Source organism: Polyodon spathula, chromosome 27 (assembly GCF_017654505.1).
Source record: "Polyodon spathula isolate WHYD16114869_AA chromosome 27, ASM1765450v1, whole genome shotgun sequence".
In the NCBI taxonomy this organism is placed as follows: Eukaryota; Metazoa; Chordata; class Actinopteri; order Acipenseriformes; family Polyodontidae; genus Polyodon; species Polyodon spathula.
This window is the reverse complement of record NC_054560.1, coordinates 6,288,282-6,313,767: the sequence shown is the minus strand read 5'-3', so window position 1 is coordinate 6,313,767 and position 25,486 is coordinate 6,288,282. Positions and strand designations below refer to the sequence as shown.

General features: G+C 44.5%; 2 protein-coding genes across 2 annotated transcripts in view; one reads left to right on the top strand and one right to left on the bottom strand.

Moving 5' to 3' along the window:
- LOC121301280 (RNA polymerase II elongation factor ELL-like) overlaps positions 1 to 25,486 on the top strand; it is a 794,007-nt gene that overhangs the window by 538,863 nt on the left and 229,658 nt on the right. The gene's annotated exons all lie outside the window — the stretch shown is intronic.
- Positions 257 to 23,862, bottom strand: LOC121301290 (one cut domain family member 2-like). Its single transcript, XM_041230543.1, has 2 exons — positions 22,824 to 23,862; positions 257 to 696 (listed from the first exon to the last, which is right to left on the bottom strand). The coding sequence occupies exons 1-2, from the start codon at positions 23,860 to 23,862 to the stop codon at positions 404 to 406; spliced, it is 1,332 nt and encodes a 443-aa protein (XP_041086477.1). The 3' UTR covers positions 257 to 403.

The following is a 25,486-nucleotide window of genomic DNA, read 5'->3' as shown; positions in this document are numbered from 1 at the left end:
CATTTCCTTTTACCCGGCGCAACGGTTGTCGATCCTTATAAACTTCCACAGAAAGTCGGAAGATGCATCTCCGGTGCACATCCCCCGGTAGAATTCCTGCGTCTTCTTTCCATACAGTGATGAAGCTGAAGAGCGTCAGTCCCATTGACCTCTCGCCGCTCTGGCCTTGCTTATTGAGTTTCCCGTCATGCTGATTGAGTTGTGTGTGTGTTCCCATGCAGGCTTCAATGCTGATCGAAGGTGCTGGAGTGTTCCTTGTGCATGCTTCATGTCTGTGAGGCACCGCACGGGAGGGTGTGTGTCTGCGTGTGAGTCTGGCTGCACCGCGGCCTCTTGGCGGTTGGTTTGGGTCGGGGTCGGGTCGGGGTCGGGTCAGGGGGGGAGGGAGGGAGAGGGTCCCTCCTCATGCCTTGGAGAAGGTGCTGGTGGAGGTCCCTGGCTGCCCAGGGCTCCCGCTGTGGTCCTCGTGCCAGCGGTCCACGCAGCGGCGGCGAGCGTTCATGAAGAAGTTGCTGACGGTGTTGAGCTCCAGGCCCAGCTGCTGGGAGATGGTCATCTGCATCTCCTTGGAGGGCCGCTTGTTCTCCTTGAAGATGGCGATGAGGGTCCGTCGCTGCAGATCTGTGAACACCAGCCGCTGCTTCTTGGGCACCAGGTTGCGGTCCTTGTGCTGCTCCTGCTCCTTGCGCTTGCAGGCTGCCGAGAAGAGCAAATAAATAAAACACAAAACAAGAGAGCAGAGATCAGAAGAACTTCCACCATTCACCCGTCAGAAAGCTGCACTGCAGGCCGCAGACCCAGCACGAGGAGCTCCTGGACAAGGTCAATAACTTGGTGGCTGACCTTGTCTGCAAATCACCTTGCTGACACAGTGAAGCACTAGTAAAGCCCTCTAATAGGAGTTCTATTGCTCAGTCAGTCGAGCTGTGAAAGCTGATGCATGTACACAGTTAATGAGAGTAACAGTAATCACTTTATAATGACTGCCATACAGCACAGGTTCTGTCATTTACCCTTGCGTCTCTGTGTGTGGAATCCTACCACGCACACTTTCCTCTCTGTGGATAATGCATAGGGGGGTTTTTTTGTCACAGAAACATAACACATTTCGAAAAAACTAAAACAAAAAATTGTGACCGAACAGGTATATCATTGCACCCTCAGAACCACATTCATACCATATCGTACCACCAGAGCCAGACTGACCCAGTGGTGCAGTATTATAGAAGTTCTTTAAAATACACTTGGCATGCAATAATGATTTGGCGTGTTGGTTTATTATAATAATTAGTATTATTGTTGTTGTTTCAGAGTGCTGGTAGAGTGCTGTACAGCGCTTTCATTGCAGTGAAGTCAGCACTTTTGGGTTTTTTTTACCCTTTTTACCGCAGTGTGGAGAGAGCGTTGCTGTGCTGAACTCACAGAGCAGCCGGCGCTGCTGTTTAATTCAATATTAATGCTGTTTAGACTGGGCAGCGCGTATCGAGCGCCTGGGAGGACATGCAGCTTGTAAACAGGATAGTCCCAGCTGAACGGGAGCCTCTAGCAGGGGATGCATGCTGTGAGAGCCCCTGGCACTGGGGGGCCCGTGGGAGAGGGGAGGGGGCCACTGCATGTGTATGAAGCTGATTTCACTGCCTGAAGGACGATGCAAGGGCAGGAATATTCCCAGGGTTTGGAGAGGCCAGTCTGTCTGTTCAGCTCAGTGGTGATCCTCTACATGCTGCTATTGCAAACTGCTGGAGAGGCAGAGTGTTATGAGTTTGAGTGTGTGTGTGTGCGTGTGAGGGTGTGTGCGGGTGTGTGCATGTGTGTGTGTGCGTGTGAGGGTGTGTGCGTGTGTGTTTTTGCGTGTGTGCGGGTGTGTGCATGTGTGTGTGTGTGTGTGTGGGTGTGTGTATGTGTGTTTTTGCGTGTGTGCGGGTGTGTGCATGTGTGTGTGTGTGCGTGTGCATGTGAGGGTGTTACTGGGTTTCAAAGCTTGCTGTTTCATCACAGAATCAAAGGGTTCTAGTCTAGAGCAGGACACAGATACATTAGACTGAGCGTGTTACAGCAGTGCAGCAGACCCTGCATGTCAGAGATCAGTGTTGCAGACCCTGTCTGTCAGAGATCAATACAGCAGACCCTGCGTGTCAGAGAAGATCAGTATAGCAGACCGTGAGTGTCAGAGAAGATGTCCGGAAGAGAAGGGGTTAAAGCCGCAGCCTCCTTGTAAACGAGGAACTCAACACAAAGAGCAGCTGAAATAGAAGCCTCCGATTGCATCGTAAACCTGCTTCTTTTCCTTTCTTCGTTTTTTCCTTTAATTTTGCTGAAACAGCTTAATGTGCCCCTCTCCTCTCCGCTCAGCCTAATTACAGCTTCCAGGGAGCAATCGATAGGAGACTGAGTCCAATCTATTTACTAGTGCTGTCTAAGCCCTCAGCTCAGATCCATCATTTTCATATTTTACATCACCTGGCTTCAGCCTGCAGCGCTGCCTGGACACTGCAGCCTCCCCTCCCATCTCCGCTCAATGGCCAGGCTCAGACACAGAGCCCCTGTGTTACAGGGGGAGGTGGGGGGGTTGTTAAAGGGCTCCTGCAGTATTTCCAGGGCTGGAATCTCAGCTCTCTCAGGTGCTGCGATCCTCAGATTAGGCCACTGATTCCTCAGAAGTTGGAATGCATGACAAATGTGATCTACTGCTTATTCTAAAATGTAAAAAGGGTTTTGAAATGCAACTGATGAGTGCTGCATCCTGCTGTAGCACCCAGAACTGTTTAAATATTATTATTATTATTATTACTATTATTATTATTATTATTATTATTACTATTATTATTATTATTATTATTATTATTATTATTATTATTATTATTATTATTATTAGATTTGATCCAAATAACAAAACTAGCAACAAGTAACTGAAAGTGTGTCTCTTAGGAGCACAACAATGGACCCAGGTTCATAATTTCAGATAAAAATTACAATTGAAATCAAATAAAAAAAATGTAACAGTTATACAATATAATGTGTCCATTTATTCCTGAAGCAGGCAATACAGCTAGCTGTCAGTGCTGGGCTAGTGCTGGAGACGGTGCTGCTCCTGTGAACAGGCTGCTTCCCTTAATTAAAGGCTGCATTGAGTATTTAGTCGCCTCTCTTGGTATCATTTGACTAAACTCTCAGCGGGTCCTGGTTATTGACTGATCCCTGTCAATCTGCTCCTAAATCCATCTTTCAGCAGTGAGAGGGAGAGAGTGAGGGAGAGGAAGAGTTACAGTGTGTGCTTGCATACTGCCCCCTCCTGAGTCTCTCATCTTTCTTTCCCCACCCCACACCCCTCTCCCCGAGCACACATCGCTCTCCCCTCTCCCTCACCCCACTCTCCCCCAGCCCACACCGCTCTCTCCCTCACCCCACACCTCAAAGGGGTCGAGCCCCAGCTCACCCCTCACCCCAGACCCCTCTCCCAGACCCCACACTGCACTCCCTCCCCCTCTCACTTCAACCCCCAATCAACTCCTGATAGGCCCACAAGAGGCTTTCCCCTGGGGACCTCTTGTGGTGACGAAGGGGAGGGAAGAGGGGTTCGGGTGGCGAGAGGGATGGGGTCACCCCAGACCTCTCCCCTCTCCCAGACCCCACACTGCTCTCCCCTCTCCTTCACCCCAATCTCTCCCAGCCCACACCGCTCTCCCTCAACCCATTCTCCCTCAGCTCACCCCACTCTCCATCCCCCCTCTCCCCTCTCCCCCAGCCCACTCCTCTCTCCCTCACCCCACACCCCTCTCCCCTCCCACACGCTCTCCCATCTCCCTCACCCCACACCCCTCTCCCCCAACGCACACTGCTCAGTCTTCTTGTGACTGGTTGTCATGCACTCAGTACAAATCATCCATTGTATCCACAGATTCTACTGTGTGACCTTAAGATCTGTATGAAAGTAGCTGTGACAGAACTCTCTGTGTGTCTCTGATCTTATCCTCACCACCTGTGTGTGTCTGTGTCTCTGTGTATGTGTGTGTGTCCGTGTGTCTCTGATCTTATCCTCACCACCTGTGTGTGTCTGTGTCTCTGTGTATGTGTGTGTGCGTGTGTCTCTGTGTGTGCGTGTGTGTATGTGTGTGTGTCTCTGTGTATGGAATGTATAACTATGTATGCCACCTATGATTTTTGCATCCTCCATTAAAATAATGTATTAATATTATTATTATTTACTGTACCTCTTTGGTACGTTCCTATGAAGTCGGGAGGAGGGAGCGCTCCGGGTGGGTCTCTAGTCCTGAAAGCACTGCCGTCCCGTCTTTCCTCTATAAAAGGGAACACAACCCCCTCGGTGTGAGTCAACCCTGCCAGCACGCACGAGTCCTGCTGCCGGACTCGCAACGCCAGCGCTCCGCACACATCACACAACCCCTGAGCCCGCCGCTGGGGGGCGCCCTAGATCAGCGCTCCACTAATAACCACGAACCTCTCCGACCCCCCGCCGCTAACGGGCCGCTGCTTAGCGATCGATACTATGGCAATCGATTACTGGGGATGATTACTGAACCAACTGCGCTGCAGAAAGAAAGGAAAATCGATCAGTGCAGATTCTAGTCCTACGACAAAAAGCAACGCGCACACACTCTCTGTGAGGGGCGCCAGCAGAGCGGACCGATTCGGGTCAAAGGCTTGGGCTGTTGTTCCCATGACAACAAGGCTGGATGCCGTGGCTACTCCGGGCTGTTAACTGTGATAATAATAATAATGATAATAATAATAATAATAGTTATTATAATAATGATGATGAATCTCAACTCTCACATTTCTATGTGCTGTTTAATGTTGTGCTAGTCCTGTTATAATCGTGTTTGTAACAGGCGCTGTTAACTGGATAATGTTTACACTGGGTTTATTTTCCCTTTTTTAAGTAAAATGCAAATTACCGTGTGCATGTTTGTTTGTGTGGAATATACCTTTTGCCGCACGATGTAGAGTAACAATACGACCGCGCAGTTTCCATGCAAACACGCTGCTGTCGGCTGCAGAGACCGTGCAGTGCAACGATGTGATGAGAATGTGTTGAGTTGATTTGATCACTTCTCTGTCTGCCGCGTCCGGCACTCTCTACCAATAACAGACATGCATTTTGTACAGTTTGCGAAAAAAAAATCCTGTAACGCAGTTTTTCGCCCATTCCAGGTTTTGCTCGTCTTGTTTAGCCGCAGTGCATGGTAACAAGCGCAGGTGAGGGCTGTTAACTTACAGGGGGAGGGAGAGGAATATAGGGAGGTCTTTTTTTTTTAAATCTGTCCCATCTGTATGTTTTATTCATGTTCATTGATGCAATGAAGAAGTATTCTGGATTTTCTTGTATTTACTGCATCTTGTAAAGCTCTTTGTGATGGTGCTCCGCTATGAAGGGCGCTATATAAAATATAGATTGATAGATTGAATGTGTTCGGAATTTTGTTGTAAATGATTACTGCAAAATGTTATAAAAGCAAAAATAAATAATACAGAACTACCCCTCCTTAAACACATGCGCGCAATTCTATCTGTGCGCCTGTTTACTGAAACACGGCAGTGTCTCTGCCCACGTGTAGTTTATTAGAGCGCCTCGGTGCGAGAGGGGTAGGTACCCGAGGTCAGGCGGGCAGGGGACTCACACTCCAGTCCAGTCCAGTCCAGTCCAGCCCGGTCTCTCCACAGGTAAGATACCGGTTTCACTCAGTGTTGTTTTCTTTCCTTTTCGTTTGTTTATAGATTGATCATCGCGATACCGATTGACCCGATTTTAAAAACATTCTGTGAAGCATTTGTTCAGTTTCTGTAGCGGTGGTAGTGTCGTGCCGTGCCAGCTCACCGCTGTAAAGTACTCTTCCCCCAGTCAATTTTACTCAGTGTAATGAGGGGGGAATTAGTGCTAATAAGCTGCTAATTTAGTACATAATGCCGGTGGCTTTCCCAAGTCCCCCTGCCTGCCCTCCTCGGGGGGTGTTCAGCTCTTCCAATAACGCGCCAGGGTCCGAGTCCAGTGCTGGGTTATTTATCACCCTCGCTGTCAATTAACAAGTAACGCGAGTCTGTAGTTAAACCAGCTCACAGCTTCTCTTCGACCGCAGAGCACATCTGTATACATTACTGAACGACAGGTGGAATCTGGAAGCGACCCCTTCTACCTGCAGCGCACAGGTAAGCAACGCTACAAACCGAGCGGCTTGTGAAGTGGGAAGCCTGTATTCCGCCAGCGCTGTGTCTATCCCAGTTTATTTGATCTCATTATTAACCAGGCAACACGTTGTTTGTGTTTCGTTTGTTTAGCTGCTTCAACACAGTTCTCGTAAATGCGTGTGTAATTGTGTAAAAGCTATACAGTATTATACAATTTACGATCATTTGTTTTAAGTCAAAACTGGCAGCATTTTTTTTTTTTTTTTTTTTTTTTTGCAGTCTCCAGATTACGTGCTGTGCTTTGGTTGTATTTGATGTGCAGTCACTTTATTTCATTGAAAAGGGGCATTTGAGAATCTCGTCTGGCTTCAGTAGCCTCATCGCCAGTGCAGTCCGGATATACGATACATCGATCCTCACTGTGTAAAGTCCTTACTGTCGACAAGACGCTAGCGGTTCATATGTTGTAGATTGACATGTGTGTGTGTGTGTGTGTGTGTGTGTGTGTGTGTGTATATATATATATATATATATATATATGTGTGTGTGTGTGTGTGTGTGTGTGTGTGTATATATATATATATATATATATATATATATGTGTGTGTGTGTGTGTGTGTGTGTGTGTGTGTGTGAATCTACAACATATGAACCTCTAGCATTGGGAATTTATTGTTTAAAAAAAAAAAAAAAAGATCTATTAATAAAATAGATTCGTAATGCTTCACTATTTAACATTTGCGTTGTGTGAATGTGAAAGACCCGGATTGTTTTGTGTTTTTAAACTTTATCAAGTTAAACGTCAGAGGGTTAATTAATTTGATTAGGCGTCTAGTTCGGCAACGCAGACTGACACCAGAGCTAAATAAACACAGGCTTAGAAACTCAGAAAGAGAACAACTAAAGTTTGGTATTTAAAAATGTTTTTAAAAAGGATGGGTCCGAGTGCGTGTTTCACATGAGTCCGGTTTTCCAGAAAGCGTGAAACGGGCTTCGTGTGGATTCCACCCCGGAGCGTCCTCTGCCCCTCAGATACCCGGGCTCGCGTTTCCACAGCAACCCCTGCCCTTCTGTTTGTAACTTGTATTGCGGTGGAGATAGAGTGCAAGATATCGAGATGGAGTTTGCAAGGAGCTCAAGGGATTATGGGATATGCATACATATTTAAAAAGAAAAATCACGAAAACAAGGTCACGTGGCTTTATTTTGTATTTCTTTATTTCTTCGTCCTTTGCACACGACACGTGTTTGTTAATGAAATATAAATACATCAATCGCACATTATATAAGCGCTTCCCAAGATGCAGCCTTGCCTGCAGATAACAGCGGGCAGCGCAAGACCGGTGCTAAGCGGGGCTGCTAGATTTCATACAGATACAACATGGATAAGTGCTATAATTATATCGGGTATGGAGACACTCGGCACATATGTTTATAAGGCTGTTTGTGTATTTTTAGTAATGCTTTGTTAATATTATTTAAGCACTGATTGAAATGCACTCACAACGACACTGGGCCACAGCTTATCAGATGCAAAACCGAGGTCCTGTATTAACTCTGCAATATATACGGAAATAAAGGGGGGGGGGGGCAGCTTTCAAATTGAGTGCCTTTATTATTTCCAGCCTGCAAATACACTTTAAACAGAGAACTCTAGCATCTGCACATTTCTCAGAATGCACAGCACTGTCCCCATGTTGCATAAAACACACACCAAAACAAAATGAAAACTCAGGAGACAGCAACTGCGGCGATATGCAGTGCCTTCAAAAACACACATTCAATCATTCATTTACAAAATATAATAATAATAATAATAATAATAATAATAATAATAATAATAATAATAATGACAAGTGAAATATCTTGAAGCACGTGGTTTAAAGGTACACTAGTCTGCAATGAACAGGGTAATATGAGGTCTGATATTAATGGAGTGAAATCTTGCATTATATAAACAGGACTCCAGAAATACTTGCTATCGCAATGGAAAACGAATATACAGAAACCATGGCAAAAGCTCGTCCTTCAAACTGCTCCTTTAGTGCTATAACATGAAATCAATCTGATAAAGAACGCTCTGTACGCGTGGAACGCGTGGGATAGGCGAGTGAACCAATTCCAGTTTCCTTACACGCTCCTGGGGGTATGATTAACCATAACGTGGTTTATCTGGGATGCAATGCTGTTGTTTTCCATTCTATGAAGGACTTTTATTGTGCTGATAAAAATGTGTATGTAGAGTGAAGCAGGGCGCTGTACCGACTGTCCGTTAAATACATGGACGCCTCTGTAATGTTTTGGAGAGAGAGGAGAGTGAACATGATCTGTATTCTCATAAAATCAGCGCTTCTTTTAGACCAGTCCTGCCTATCCACCTTTAAACAGATCAATTCAGTAAATGCCAGGAGGCGATTGGCTACAGACAGCAGCTAGCTGTATCTGGGAGCAGTGCGGAGGCTCGGTGTGTATTAACACAGTCCGCGGTGCTCTGCTAGGCTGTGACCCGCAGCGCGGTGATATGAATTCAGTGTAACCTGCCAACCCAAGACCTGCCCGTGCGGGCTAATTATTCAGAAGAAAGCCAATCAGTTTAAACATTTACTTTGTGATAACACTGCTGAGAGGATTCCTGCTATACACGCCGCGCCGGGGCGTCGGTTTAATGCAGAATAAATAGTCTTTGTTTATTCGCCGATATTAAGCGGCTGTAGCTCGCCAATGCAGGAAATTATTAAGCAGTCGTCCTGTTTGATTCGCTTTAAAACAAACGAGTTAGAGAAGAGGCGTCTGAGAGCTGCACACAGAAAGGGATACAGTAGCGAATAATGACAGCGTGATGACTCAAACCCTAACCCAAACCCTAACCCAAACCCAAACCCAAACCCTAGCGCTAGCACTAACCCAAACCCTAACTCTCCCTGCAAAAACATCCCCTAGAAATTTCCGCACGGCTATTGCAGCCCTGTGGCCTGTGTGATTTAATAAGGAACTGGAGGATGTGTTGCGGTGTATGTTGATTTAAACCTGGTATTAAATATCTATAGGATAACGCATGCATGAACGAAGGGCGGGTGGGGACGACGACGTATAAATGAATATTATAACATATATGTAATTATGCACACAGAAACCCCGCAGCCTAGCCTTAGCAACCGGCTCAGAGTGCCCCCCTCTCCCTCGCTCAGCCCTGGTTTCCGCGGCGGCGGTCGGTGGAGCAAGCTGACTGCAGAGCGGTGCAGCGGATCAATGCTGCTTGTGTCAGCCAGCTTCATCGATATGGGCTCGGCAGGGAGAGGGGAGCTAAGGGATCGTGTGCAAATGTTCCACTTTTACTTTTGAAGAAGCACGAAGTTTAAATTCCATGCAAGCAGATCTCGCGTCTCCAACAGCAAGCAGAACACAAGCGCTCTGCAAAACATCACTTTGAGGTTCTAGTGGAGAATTGAATGTGCCTCTGTAGTCTTCAGCAAGAATGAAAACAAGACTCGTACTGCGTAGCGAGTCACCCTTCCAGGTTTTACTGTAGGAGTTTGATTAGCTACCTGTGTTCTGGTAACAAGCTCAGGTGTGTCTTATTAAACTCGGTCCGAAGTGCTCAGCATCGGGAGTCTTATTTATTTATTTACTCCCACCATTCCCCGCATGCGTCATGTGCCATTGCGTTATATATGCGCTGTATAGCATCACATTATAAATGCCCGCAATACAGGGCGGGTGGGTGTGGCTGAGACGAGCTGGCACAGCCGGGCCACAGACTGACTGTCTGTCTGTCTTCCTGTATACTGAGCGCGCGCACACACACACAGACACACACTGACACTGACACACACACACACACACACACACACACACACACACACACACACACACACTGACACACACACACACACAGACACAGACACACATACTGACACTGACACACACACACAGACACACACTGACACACACACACACACACACACACACACACACACACACACACAGACACACACACACACACACACACACACATACACACACTGACACACACACACACACACACACACACACACTGACACACACACACACACACACACACACACACACACACACACACACACACACACACACACACACACACACACACACACACACACACACACACACACACACACACACACACACACACACACACACACACACACACACACACACACACACACACACACACACACACACACACACACACACACACACACACACACACACACACACACACACACACACACACTGACACACACACAGACACACACATACACAGACACACACACTGACACGCACACTGACACACACACACACACACACACACACACACACACACACACACACACTGTACAGCTGAACTAGATTCAACACCTCACTGTTCAGTCCGGTCCAAACGCTTTACTTCATTTCTTTGTAAATTGCGCTGACAATTCATAGGAGCACTGCTACCAGATATTAATAGCTTGTTCCAATCAATTATTCACACACGTTTGTGTTGAAGGACAACATCAAATCGATCAATCAATCAATCAAGCTTTATTTTATATAGCGCCTTTCATAGCGGAACACCACCACAAAGCGCTTTACAAGATGCAGTAAATACAAGAAAATCCAGAATACTTCCAATGGAGAAATGTATAATACATGATATACAGTGGAAAGTACATAATACATGATAGTAGCATAATATATAGCACACTGAATACAGTGCAAATGTATTTTAATGTAACAATGTGCTGTTAATTATATTGCTATTAATAATATAATAATAATAATAATAATAATAATATTACACAGGCCTATGCATTGTGTAAGTCGTGTCCCCCCGCCGCTGTGACATACGGCCTATATCCTTTGCTAATAAATGTCGCTTGGTTTATTATTCAATGAGATTTATGAGTTGAATAAAAGTTTTATCAGCAGGGCGAGTTTTGCTAATCGTTTCAAAGGTCAAGCGGCCGGGTTCAGGTGAGCTGTATTGAAAAGCAAAAGACGAGGCGGGTGCATTACAACACTGTCACTGCGCATGCAATAGAAACATACCTTTATTATTATTATTATTATTATTATTATTTTTATTATTATTATTATTATTATTATTATTATATTATTATTATTATTATTATTATTATTATTCCTACCAGTGGTTCTATGCGCTTTCACTTCGATAGGGAATATTATCTTTGAATCGTCAAGGGCGTTGTCTGTCTATTTAATTATCTCGTCTTGTGCAATCACAAAACACACATTAAAATAAGCGCTGACGTGCGTGTTAATTATTCTGTTAAATGGCAGCGGTTTTGTCCAGTTTTTATCTGTTTGTTTTTTAATTAGAGTTTTAAATCAGATTTAATATTAACAGAAAACGAGCGACACTGAAAACTGTCTGGCGCCTCGACCATGAAGAACACGACTCGAGATTAGCAAGAGGCAAGGAGCAGAGGTTAGAGTATTGAACCGGAGAGCAGACACTCGGGGCCCGCAGCCCGAACCGCACCGACTCGGTACCAATAACACAGTTCCAGGACATCTAGGCATTAAAAAATTAAAAAGCGCAGGCGTAAATACCAATGCCTACATCTCAATCAGGCCCTAGTTTGTCGAAATGTAATTAGTTACTCCCCATAGTAATAATAACAATGAAAATCCGAATAAAATTATCAATTATTGTATTCCATTTTCAATAGATCAATATACAAAATAGGGCTGTATTAATAAAGTGTTTTTTATTTGTTATAATTTAACTAATGTAAAATTATATTTGTTAATGAAGCCTAAGGTATTTTTCTCCAAAAACGTGAGCAAAACAAAAACTCTATGTTAAGCTACTCAGTAAATGTAAGAACTTTGAAATCTAATGGGTTTGTTTGTTTGTTTGTTTGTTTGTTTGTTTGTTTGTTCTTCACAATGAAACGTGGCTGGAATGAATAGATACAGCGGGGTTTGCCCAGGGAGGAAAAAAAACCGCACAGTTATGAAAAAAATAATTATATTTTGAAATATAAAATGTTAAACTCCACAACACTTTAATGGAAAATGTACTACCGCTTTATATCTTTGGCCTATTATTATTATTATTATTATTATTATTATTATTATTATTATTATTATATATTATTATTATTATTATTATTGTGCCGGCTATTCTTTTATATGTGCAGGACTGTATTCATCTCTAGTTGTATTATAATATAAATGTATTTTCACATAATTGTCCAATATTAACTGTATTGTGAATAGGGTGTACAATTCCAGTTATGCGAGATATCTGTCTATCTATCTATCTGTCTATCTGTCTATCTACTCTGTGGTTCGGTAAATTCGGGCTCGGTTCTGTTGCTCGATGGAGTGCGCATGCGCCTGCACGCTTCTTTTCCGCAGATGTATTTGCTCTAGCGATGGGTATTATTGATTAGGACAATACGATGTGAAGCGGAGCGCTTCTGCTGAGATTCGAGACTCGGGCTTAAATCCGAGCAACGTGTCTCGTCTCATCTTGTAGGTTCATAATTGCAAATTATCTGAACAAGGGAGAATCTTTTTCTTTATATATATGTTTTTGATTTGGTGCATCGATAGCTATTTTACTGTACTTTTAAAACGGCGTTTGTGCAATTATTCAAATGATTTGAAAAGCAGTTTTAAAATGAACCGCGGGAACATTTCCCTCAGTAAATACATGCCAGTCAACTTGCGATCTCTATCTCTTATTATTATTATTATTATTATTATTTATTATTATTATTATTTATTATTATTATTAATTATTATTATTGATATTATTATTTTCACTAAATATAACTTTAAATCCAAATCATGGGCTTTAGAATATTTTTGCTCATTAATTCAAATTATTATTATTATTATTATTATTATTATTATATTATTATTATTATATTATATTGTAATTATTACAAATTGAGTACTGTATTAGTCTATTTTAAACATTACAAAATGTTTCGCTACAATACCCACGCACTTAATAATTACTATTGTATATTATTATTATTATTATTATTATTATTTATTATTATTATTATTATTATTATTATTATTGTTTTGTTTTATAGAGGACTCGCTGCTGTGTGTGTGTCAGTGAGTGTGTGTGTGTCTCAGTGTGTGTGTGTGTCAGTGTGTGTGTCAATGTGTGTGTGTGTGTGTGTGTGAGTGTGTGTGTGTGTGTGTGTGAGTGTGTGTGTCAGTGTGTGTGTGTGTGTGTGTGTGTCAGTGAGTGTGTCAGTGTGTGTGTGTGTGTGTGTGAGTGTGTCAGTGTGTGGTGTGTGTGTGTGTGTGTGTGTCAGTGTGTGTGTGTGTGTGTGTGTGTATGTGTGTGCGTGCGCACTCGTTATTTTCACGTTAAACCCGGCTCAGCTGCGGTCTATATCGTATTAAACACGTCATCACCAGCTCTTTGAGGAGCGAGGGGCTGGCAGCGCGGCCCTGATAGTCCGCGTCCGGACAGAGTGCCTGTTTCACGGCTAACTCGCTCAGGTTTACTCGTCAAGTGAGGAAACGCAATCTGCAACCGGATCGAAACTCTCCCGGTACTTTAAACACCGTTCCGTTGCATTTCGGAGGCTGTGCTTTGAAAGGGTTAGCGGATATTTTCCGAGTCAATATTGCAAGTAGATTTCTGTCGGCTAATTCTTACAGTCTCCACTGGCTGTCCATCTATCAGGAATCAATGCGCTGTCCGGATTGGCCTATATGCTGTAATTTGATTTTTTTAAAAGTCTTGCTTATAGATTGTATTTCATGTCTCTCTGTCTGTCTGTTAGATATATATATCTATATATATATATATATATATATATATATATATATATATATATATATATATATATATATATATATATATATATATATATATATATATCGATATATAGATTACTATGGACTATATTAACGCAAATACCATCTAAGTGAATTACCTGAAACGCAAATACATCCTAAATATTACTGTCAAAATAAGGTTAAAAAAATAATTTTGAATATGCGTGATTGTATTATTAATATTTTAGCCTGTGACGATGAACCGGCGAGCAGTCGACTTGGGGAACTCATTTCAGAGGTAGAATGTTCTTTTGAAAATATTTCCGGTTTTATAAAGAGTCCTAAAGATAGAAGCAGCTTTTGCTTTCTCAGAGTGTGTCTAAATATAAAAGCGATTCTATTATCAAACAAATATATCATCGATCTGCTATTCCCATACACCACTGATGAGCAAAACAAGACGCATTGCACCCTCACGTGTCTGTTAAAACACACAGAGAGAGAGACAGAGAGACACAGAGACAGAGAGACACAGGCACACAGAGAGAGAGACACAGACACACACACACACAGAGAGAGAGACAGAGAGAGAGAGAGGCAGACAGACACACAGAGAGATACAGACACACACACACACACAGAGAGACACAGACACACAGAGAGAGACAGAGAGATAGACACACACAGAGCCAGAGAGAGACACACATAAAGAGAGACACAGATACACACACACAGAGAGACAGAGAGACACACATATACACAGAGAGAGACACACACACACACACACACACAAAGAGAGACACACGCACACATACACACACACGTTTACATTTCTATACTTGTGGGGACTTGTCATTGACTCTCAATATATTTGTATTTACTATTTGTAACTCCAGGATTTTTTAGAGGCATATTCAGTTCTTAAGGTGTTTTATAAATTGGGGACGTCCATACAGCGTCGTTTCTGTATTTTAAATGTAATATCGGTAGTGCCGATACAAATATATATAAACACGGTTATTATTTTACTGCAATGTAACGGGTCCTCGCAAAATGCAGGCCTCGGGGAAAATCTTTACAAATAAAAGAACTGAATACTTTTCAACCCGCGAACCAATGAACATGCTGTCCCGTCAGATGTGATCCGTATCATAGTGCAAAGAGACCCCCCCCCCCCCCCCCCCCACCCCGCCCGTTGCAATGCAACCTGTTACAACGCACTGGAACGTGTGTCTCTTAGTCGCACCAGGTGGAGGAACGTGTGTCAATATTGACTCGGGGTTTATCTGTACCCCTGGACGTTTATTTGCACTGCAATTTGAATTCATGCACAGTGATGCTAATGTATTGATATTTTATGTCGTTTTTATTTGGGTTTTGCAGTACAGCAGTGATTTGTATTTTTTTTATTTATAGCTGCGTTCTTTCTTGTTTTAAATTGATTCCGGTCTTTCTTTGGATAATTTCAAAGCGTTGCCATGCTGGCACAAGCGCCAGAGATGTGAACCCAGTGGTTCTGAGCGCGGTGATGTGCGCCGCTGCAGCCCTGTACAGCTTTCTGTGTTTCTGATCCAGTCCTGCTGCTCGTCTCTCTGCAATCTAGAATAAGCAGTTTTACTGCTGCGTTTTTTTCCCTGTGTGTGTGTGTGTGTGTGTGTGGGGGGGGGGGGGTGCCTGTGTTTTGGGGGATGGGGTCTGCTGTATAAATGGAAAGGAGCGCTTGGATGGAAATCAATACAGATTCAGTTGGAACTGCATCAGCCTTTACAATGTACATCACAGCCCCATCTGTACCCTCCTCACACTGTTCTCTCTCAAACACACACACACACAGCGCTCATCCTGCCTGCCTCCCTCCCTCCATAGACAGTACCCTCATCGCAGAGATACAGCACCTCCAGCTGTAGCCACTGTGCGCTCGAAACTCTCAGCGCTGAATATTTTACCTTGACCGGGACTGGCTTGCAATGGTCTAGCCTGCAGCGTATCTGGAGCGCAACCAATACAGTGTGGATCTATACTGAGCGCGTTCACAAGCAGATCTACACGTGAACTATGCGCGGCCACGGCTGCTGTACACACCGATAGCGTCTCCAGAATAAGCAATAACCCGAGAACGCGGCTGTGTTACACTGTCACTGTTATATCGTCCACCTGCCTAGATCACTGTATATCCAGTACCCTGGCTGTAGACCACTCCTCAGCGACTCGCTTATCAATTATTCAAGTGTCCATCGATCTGCTCGCAGTAGTGCACTATACCTGCCTGCCTGCCTCCATCTCTAGCGCCCCATGGTCTCAGCCCTCAGCGGATCGCACTGTCTGGAGTGTGGACTGATGACGCACAGGAGAATGTCTAAGTAAATGCGCTCCTATACTAGAAGTGCTATACCCACAATGGACTCCATATACACAAACGAACCCCTATTGTGTTATGTGTGAGCTTCGCGCCACAGAGCGGTAATCACGGCAATCCACAATCTACTGTATTGACATGCTTTTAATGGGACTGAAGCACAATAGCACAGGTAGCGTCGCGCAAGCTTCTCTACACAAGCAGAAAATGAGAAAGTTACTTGCGTGATACACACACCACCCGCGTCTTCTCTTTTCTGTTCGTCAGTGTAGAAGTTTACTTCAAGCTCGAATTGCAACTTTCCCCGCCCCCAGACGATAATACAGTGCATGTGAAATAATGTGTGTACGTGTGCGTGTGGCTGTTGAATTCACAATCAATGCCATTACAGTTACAAAGAAGATCCCAAAATTAAAATCAAACAAACAACAACAAACAAACAAACAAACAAACAAAAAACACAGTCAGTTCCTTTTGTTTTGCAACCTTCGCGAGTTCCTGTTCGGTTCGAATCTTCAGCTCAGGTGGAAACGGGTGCCAGGTCGGTTTGGAAACCTGGCCCGAGTCCACCCGGGTGTCTTTTCCTCAGACTGTAGATGGAAACTGAAGTCCAAAAAAAGCATGAAGGTGTCTCGCTCACAATAGAATGGGCCGCGTGTGCCGAGGCCGTGAAGCTCGGAGCTTGTTGGTTTAAGCGGTTCCCGGGGATTGTAATATCGCTGCGCTGTCACACCGGGCCCTCCTGCTTACAGCACTGCCGCGACCGCGCCTGTGTTTGGTGTCTCTCTTTTCTGATTCTGTTTTTCTACCTTCTCTCTTTTTTTGCTTGTTTGTTTCTGGAAAACGAAACAATCGATTAGAAATAGAGGCTACATATATATTATAATATATTATATTATATTACAGAACATACGACTCCTGCTTGGTGCCAGTGTATCCCAAAAAGAAAACAACACACCGCAATGGACTGTGTGTGTGTGTGTGTGTGTGTGTGTGTGTGTGTACCGTCAGCGAGTCGTCTTGCTGTTATGTGTCTATGGCAGGCTATTTTACTGGTTATAGTTTTTGTGACATGACAAGCTTCCCTTCTTAAACGTTGCAAAAAAAAAAAAACGAGTACAGAGAATTTGCGCCGAAAGTATTACGGACCAGGTAGCGTCCCCTGAGACTGGCGCTACACAGGGCGCCTCCACGTTACCAGATAAAGTGGCCCGTTTCTTGTGAATGGCGAAGGGGTGGTGGTGGCGGTGCATGGGCAGTCAGCTGATAACCAAGCCCGCACGGCCGCCTCCGAGCTGGCCACAAAGCCAGGTTAGAAACCCCCCATGAATAATGCATTACAGAGAAGGGTCCACCGGCCGGCTGGCTATAGGAGCGTGTTGAAGAGGAACGTTTCAGAGGGCCGGCTTGTTTATCGATCTCCTATTTACTGAGCCAAACTAATACATCACGATTGAGTGCAGCAGCAGCAGCAGCGCTACAGGGAGCTGCGGGGAATGGAAGGGAGGGAAGGGAGCAGGATTCAACGTGCACAGGTCCCCGTCCCCCGTTCCCCCCCGTCCCCCGTCCCCCCCCCCGTCCCCCCCCCCGTCCCCTCTCCGCGCTAAGGCCAAATTTGGTTTATCGCACCTGTTTCCAGACTGTAGAGTCTGTAGCGCTTATGGGCACACGATGGCCCCGCCGTGCAAATAAGGCAGGGAGCCCGAGTCTTTTTATTGTTGTATAAAGTATAATTGCTGTAAGGGGGATTTAATATGATGAAATAAATATACTGCAACAGTACGCTCTCTCTATAAAGGAAACGTGTGCTCTGTGTGACGCAGTGTATACGGCAGTCTTCAGACTTTCTATAATGTTATGCTGCCGACATATATACTTGAGCGTGAAATGTATTAGTAGTCGTATTTTGCTTTATATATTCGTCTCTGGTACTGTAGAAAAAATAAAGCAATTATTATTATTATTATTATTATTATTATTATTATTATTATTATTATTATTATTTGACCGCCTCGACAAACTTGCATTCCCTGCCAACAAGACAGGCAAAAGAGAAAGCGCGCGAGGCTGCACACACACACACACACACACACACACACACACACACACACACACACACACACACACACTCACACACACACACTTTGAAGAGGAATGAGGGTTTCCACAGAGGCGTGGGAGGCGTGTCAGTGATACTCTGTTACCTGATTAGAATTAGCTGAAGGGACTGAACGACAGGGAAGAAACAGAAGCTGTTTAATGCTTACTGATTAGAAGGCCTGCTCGGGGTAGATCTGCATACATGTGCGCTGTCTCTCTCTCTCTCTCTCTCTCTCTCTCTCTCTCTCTCTCTCTCTCTCTCTCTCTCTCTCTCTCTCTCTCTCTCTCTCTCTCTCTCTCTCTCTTTATTCCTCCTCTTTCTCCCTCTCACTGTCTGTCTCTCTCCTCTCTCTCTCTCTCCCTCCCTCTCTTCACCCCAGCACACAGAGAGCCGGCTGCCCTGCGGGAGTGAATTGAGTCGAAAGAATTGATCGATGCAGTGGCTGTCCGTATCGATCAGTTTTTTACTGACCCGACCAAATACATTGAGATGGAGTGTTGAATTCAACACAAACGCAGAGACGAATGATTTTCCATATTTAATGCAATCTTTAAATGGCAGTAGTCCACCAAAGCGTGTCCCAGGCTGTGCCTCAGAGCGACACAGCAGCCGTGTCCTCCTCACTCGCCCCGCAGCCGTGTCCTCCTCACTCGCCCTGCAGCCGTGTCCTCCTCACTCGCCCCGCAGCCACATGGGGAGGGAGTTCTCAATCGCGATTTCACTTGATATCCGCCTTGTGTTAGAATTGGGTGTCGGGAACCTCAAGACTCACATTGTGTGACTCGATATACAATTAGAAACGGGATCACAGGACAAGCCCGTCTTTTATGCAACCGATTCTAAACACATTTAGTATGAGTCAGAGAAACACTAGCACGGTGTATAATCTGCGGTCGTCTGTTTGAAAAGCAGGATTTGTGTAGGGTCTGTATGAACTATGTAGGGTCTGTATGAACTATGTAGGGTCTGTATGAACTATGTAGGGTCTGTATGAACTGTGTAGGGTCTGTATGAACTGTGTAGGGTCTGTATGATCTGTGTAGGGTCTGTATGATCTGTGTAGGGTCTGTATGAACTGTGTAGGGTCTGTATGAACTGTGTAGTGTCTGTATGAACTGTGTAGGGTCTGTATGATCTGTAGGGTCTGTATGAACTGTGTAGGGTCTGTATGATCTATATAGGGTCTGTATGATCTGTATAGGGTCTGTATGAACTGTGTAGGGTCTGTATGAACTGTGTAGGGTCTGTATGATCATAACATCATTATACACCCGACCCCCGTGTAACCACTACAGGAATCTAAAAGTACATCCGTGTGTTCTCGGAATAGTTTCCTCTACACCCATTTTCAGAGCGTTGCCAATCCTGTCCATGCTGATGTTTTGTATTCTTAGGGATAAAGGCAGCATATAATATATATATATATATATATATATATATATATATATATATATATATATATATATATATATATATATATATATATATAACTATATAATATATATACACACGTTGTGTTTGATATCCTGAAGCGGCAAAGAAATTGATTGCCCGTGGCTTGACTAATTCGGAATAGTAATTCGAATGTACATTGATTTCCGCGGCTGGACCGAGGAGAGAGCCCTTTACCCCCCCCCCCCCCCCCCCCCCCCCAAGCCCACAACGCGTAAAGTGCGTATTCACATAATTGCGTATTTAAATGGTATTACAATTAATTACCATGTATTCCAACTGTCCAAATACCATAGACATTTGTTATCGTGGCGGAAGTGCCCGGATTTGCATTGGAGCAGATTACAGTCGCTACCACGACACGGGATGACGGTAAAGGGTGATAGTCACGGGTGTGGGGTTAGAATCGGTTCTGTTTAAGCGTGTTTAACGTGTGGAACGAGAAGGTGTCGAGAGTTTATCATCGGGGGCTTCGTGTAGTGTACCGACACGAGCTATAAAGTATAATGATCCATCCAATGCAGCTCTATAGACCCCAGAAACACCGTGTTTACTAGGATTTGGGGAACAATTACATTGCAATAGTTAGAATATTAGAAAACATGCTTATAATTTGTTGCAACTAAAATATATATATATATAATATATATATATATATATATATATATATATTGATATCTCTATACTATATATATAATATATATAATATACAGTATATACACACACACGGACACACACACTTCCAGTGTGACGCCTCTTAAAACATTAATTTTGTGTCATTCATTTACCACCGTTATGCAACCGATTATCGATTCTCTTTTACAGATATTTAGACATTTGGTAAAAAGCATAAATATAAAGCGTTATTGTTTTTGTCTTTGGTGTTGATTCAGTCTATATTTGCTTTATTTTTAAAAATATAACTTGCTCGCATTACTTTTTTTTTTTAAATACATGTACTCCTCTATACAAATCATATACAATAGCAATTTACAGACAACAAAACATAAAAATATAAATCTGCTAATACTTAAAGGAATGGAGGTGTTGTTTTTGTTTTGGTTTTTTTGCTGCGTCTGTTTTGGTCTCTGTACGAAACCCCGGCGGTTATTGAATAAAGAATAAATGACCCACATTGAAAATACACATTACGGTGTGTGTGTGTGTGTGTGTGTGTGTGTGTGTGTGTGTGTGTGTGTGTTGTTAATTTCTACTCTATTCTGATTTTTCTTGTACTGTGTTGTTCGCGCTCGCTTGGTGTAGGATTCGTCGTGCCGCAGACCCGGCTCCTGTGCCGGGGAACTCGCTAGTTTTTATTTTATTGTCTCGGTGTAAGATATACAAGCCTGCTGCTCAATTAGGTTTAACAACAGAGGTACTTAAAGAGAAGACGGTGCGAGTGTTTAAACCTTTATTTACCAGGACCCTGTGAAAGAACGGGGACCATTTGCATTTCATTAACTGCTTTTTAATCGTAAATCGACTGGAACTGCAGCCTGGCTTTGTGAGCAGAGCTAATTGAAAAGGCGGTGAAATACGGGATTGTAGGAAAAATAGTTAGAGAGGGAGCGTTATAATAACCTTTCACACAAGAGCTGGGCACTGAGCATAAAGCATATTGCAAACGCGCTTTGAAATGCAGTCAACTCGGCCTCGGCAGCACAGGTCAAGATTGGTGAAGAAGGCTACAGAACTGTATGATTATATATATATATATATATATATATATATATATATATATATATATATATATATATATGTATTAATCATAATCATCAGTGTTTGTATATTAACATAGATATATAATCATACAGTGTTTGAAGTCCTGCGTGTCTTCTCTCGATGTTTTTTTAATGAATATTTTAAACATTCCTGCCGCTATTTGAAATCTGATCCTCTCTGCTTGAAATACTCGGCAGTCTGTCCGATTTGCAGTTTATGGAAAACAATCAAAGAAAAACTGATAAAATATAAACTCTTATAAAAAAAAGCAGCATTAACAAACAATAGTTTGTAGCTAAGCTGAGGAGAATAGTAGAGTTATGAAAACGGAAAATAGAAATGCATTGCACTTTAATAGCAGTGTGTGTGTGTGTGCGCGCTATATACATATACGCTGTCTTGCATTGTAAAATATTAAATATAATGTTACACCCTCACACTCCCACAGAGAAATAAGTATAGAATTATGTGGATAGCTGTTTTTATTTCAGATCGGAATCGATCCTGATGAGTTTGACTTTTTTTTTTTTAAATGAATGCTGGGAAGCGCGGTATTGATCACCGAGAGGTCATCTCGTTATGACCCGCTGAGGGACAGCGATAGGCGGGCTTGGTGTGTGTATGTTTGCTCCCGGATGACACACTGGAGCTTGTTATGGGGGCTCCAGAGAGAAGGAATATTGGAGAACACGAATATGACCTTTAGCCAGCGGAAAGATAGCCTGTAATATTGTGTGTGTGTATGTGTGTGTGTGTGTGTAATTATACATATATATATGTGTGTGTGTGTGTGTGTGTGTGTGTGTGTGTGTGTGTGCGCGTGTGTGTGTACGTGTTGGGAATATGTTTACAAAGGCGTCCGCAAATTCAATGCTTTTATTGAAGCAATATGTGATTTGTATCTTTCTTGTCGCAGTCAGTGTTATTGTAGATCCAGTTCTCTGCAGTAACCAGGCTTGATCACCCCGTTACACGTGAATCGTACCTGGAAAGGGGTTCATGAGCCCATGTGTGTATTTGCACAACTGTCCGGTCTGCTCTGCACAGCAGTGTTTCTGTTGCATGCGGTTTCGTGTATCTAAATGCAGAACGCATTTCCTTTTCTGGGCTGCCCGGTGTGTTTGATTGTGCTTCCATATCCCCTGCAAACGTGTCCTGTATTTGTGTGAACCCTACCCGTGCACGCGCTGAGCAAGCTGGACCCGGGATAGCTCGTCGGTTGCAGCCCGCCTCTCCCTCCTCACTTACCCGCCAGTCTGAGCGCAGACATCCTTTGGAACTCCGGTTCCTGGAGCCACTTCCACATCCTTCTGAAGGTCTCCCGGCCAGACTTGAGTTTACTCCACGGTTTAGGATTCCGAAGCAGGTCCGATAGTGTGCCCTGGGACCTGCACAGGATCCGCTGCGCGAAAATCGCCTGCGGGATGCTGTAGCGCTTTAGCTCCGCCGTGATCCTCTGAGCCACCTCTTTCGTGTTGATTTCCTCCACTTGCCCGGACCCCACGCCCTGAGATCCGCCCGCCTCTTGTCTGTCCCTCTCGGACAGTATGGAGCCACTGGACTGGGCATGGTGGTGCCCGTGTGAGTGCATGCCGTTCAGTGCTGACATCATGCCGGCTCCCGGCCCCCCGAGCCCCCGAGCCAAGTGGTCCTCGCTCCGGGACAGCATGGCAGCGTGCGACTCGTACCCGTTGGGCGAAAGCATCTTCTCGTTGGACAGGTGACCCCCTGGGCCGTAGGGGCCGAGGGTCTGCTGGGAGTTGTGCAAAGAACCGAGGCCGTTGGAGAGCGGAGAAAGCGGCTGGCCCATGCTGGACATGCCCTTCGGGTAGTGGCTGTACACGTTTCCCATGGAAGCCAGGCTCCGGTCGTCCCGCATCAAGGTGAAGCTGCCGCTGACGTTGCTGGCGGCGAGCCGCTGGTGTGCGTGGTGGTGGTGGTGGTGGTGGTGAGGGTGATGGTGGAACTTGTCGGAGACCGTGGAGATGGGCGGCAGGTGCTGTAGGGGGGTCAGGGTGGTGTAGGTGTTGCTGAGGCTCATGCCGGACTGGGATTCGCAGGCAGACATGCTCATGGCCGGGTGCAGGGACCCTGCCAGGCTGTGATCCGACCGGTAATCCCCTGCGCCTTCCAGGATAGAAGCCATGCTGGAGACCATAGCGGGCCGGCTGTGCGACACCAGGTTCCGATGAGAGGACTGCCTGCCGTGGGAAGCGCTCATGAGGTCCCCAGACTGCGAGTGAGACGCGCTGTGCAGATTCCCAAGATTGTCCATTGTAAGTTCCATATCTGAAATGTTTTATTTATTTATTAGTATTGTTTTCCTCTCTCACTCCCCCTCTCCTCCTCTTTGACAAACAGATAAATTTAAACGATTTCAAAGCTCGGCCATTGATTTCTATTCCAGCTCCTCAGTCAATCCAACATGATGTGATGAGGGTTTTTTGTTCTCTCTCCGAGTGGATATCGGTGCCTGTCTGTGTCGTCCTGTCTGCACCACGGCCGGCGAGCAGCAGAGGAGACAGCGCTGTATGACTGCTGCCTGATCGCGCCTCTCTCTTTCTACTGTGCTCTAGCCCTGTGTGTTGTGTGTGTGTGTGTGTGTGTGTGTGTGTGTGTGTGTGTGTGTGTGTGTGTGTGTGTGTGTGCTATATGGCTTCTGGTGTCGAAAGCCTGCAGCCTGCAGAATAGAGAGAGAGAGAGAGAGAGAGAGAGAGAGAGAGAGAGAGAGAGAGACACTCGGTTTCTGACGTCACCACTCGGTAGCTCATCAACGCATTTCTCACACGTTCGGCTGGCTCGTACAAACCGAACTGTAAGGTGCAAGAAGGAGCAGAACAAAGGGACGTTCTTTTAAATGTTCATCACACGTGCACTAGAACACCGCCTTAAGATTGCTTGAACTGAACCCGTGTGTGTGCGTGTGTGTTTATATATATATATATATATATATATATATATATATATATATATATATATATATATATATAGATATATATAGACTGTCTTACTCTGTCTCTGTATATCCCAGCGCTTTGCTATCTGTATTGAATGCAAACATGGTGGCCGGGTTGTGATTCTCATTATCTAAACTATTCTAAAGTAACTCTGCGGAGCGGATAAGGTGGTCTGCGCTTCTGTTTGTCGATGGCTTGTTCGGCACACGTTGGCGCCGCCAGTAAAGCAGCAGAAACAGCGACACGCCCAAAGTAAACACGTCGCTCAGCCCCAACCCTGAACCGACAGCAATCATATTTAATAACGAATCAATAGAACATCTACAAAGCAGAGCAGAGCGTGCATCTGGGAAGGAATCCTCTCCCTGCGCGCTAGACAAGCTGCTGCAGCCGCTGAGAGTATGTCTGTCTGTCTGTCTGTCTGAATATAGAATCTGTTTATTACACCAGTTTAATCGTAGCATGCATCTATGTATTGATATAGTGTTTGATTAAGAATAACCGGGCTTATGCAGAATAATGTGCAACACAAACTCTGCTGCCTGTAATGTTCAAACACATGTAATGCAAACTGGATTCATCAAAGCATCTTTAGCAAACCAATCTAGCAATCTGAAAATAAAACATTCTCCTGCTTATCTTCTTAGCGGCAGATAGATCGTCGATTGATTGATTCGCACTGAATTTACTTTGTTGCCCTGCAATGACGTCATGGGGCACTGGACTAACAAGCGCACCTGACTCTGTGCGTGACCGCTGGGGGGGCGGAGGAGGGGGGGTCTGGTTTGAATGAATGTAATAACGTTGGGCAGAGTATTGGTGAAACTTTTCCAGATTACAGGCGGCTGCTGATGTTTAGAAAGTTAGAATCCCCACTGAACCGCATCCTCTGTCATCGCTCTGAGAGCAGGCGCCCGTGTTAAAAGACGTAAACACTTTGCATAACTGCAGCAA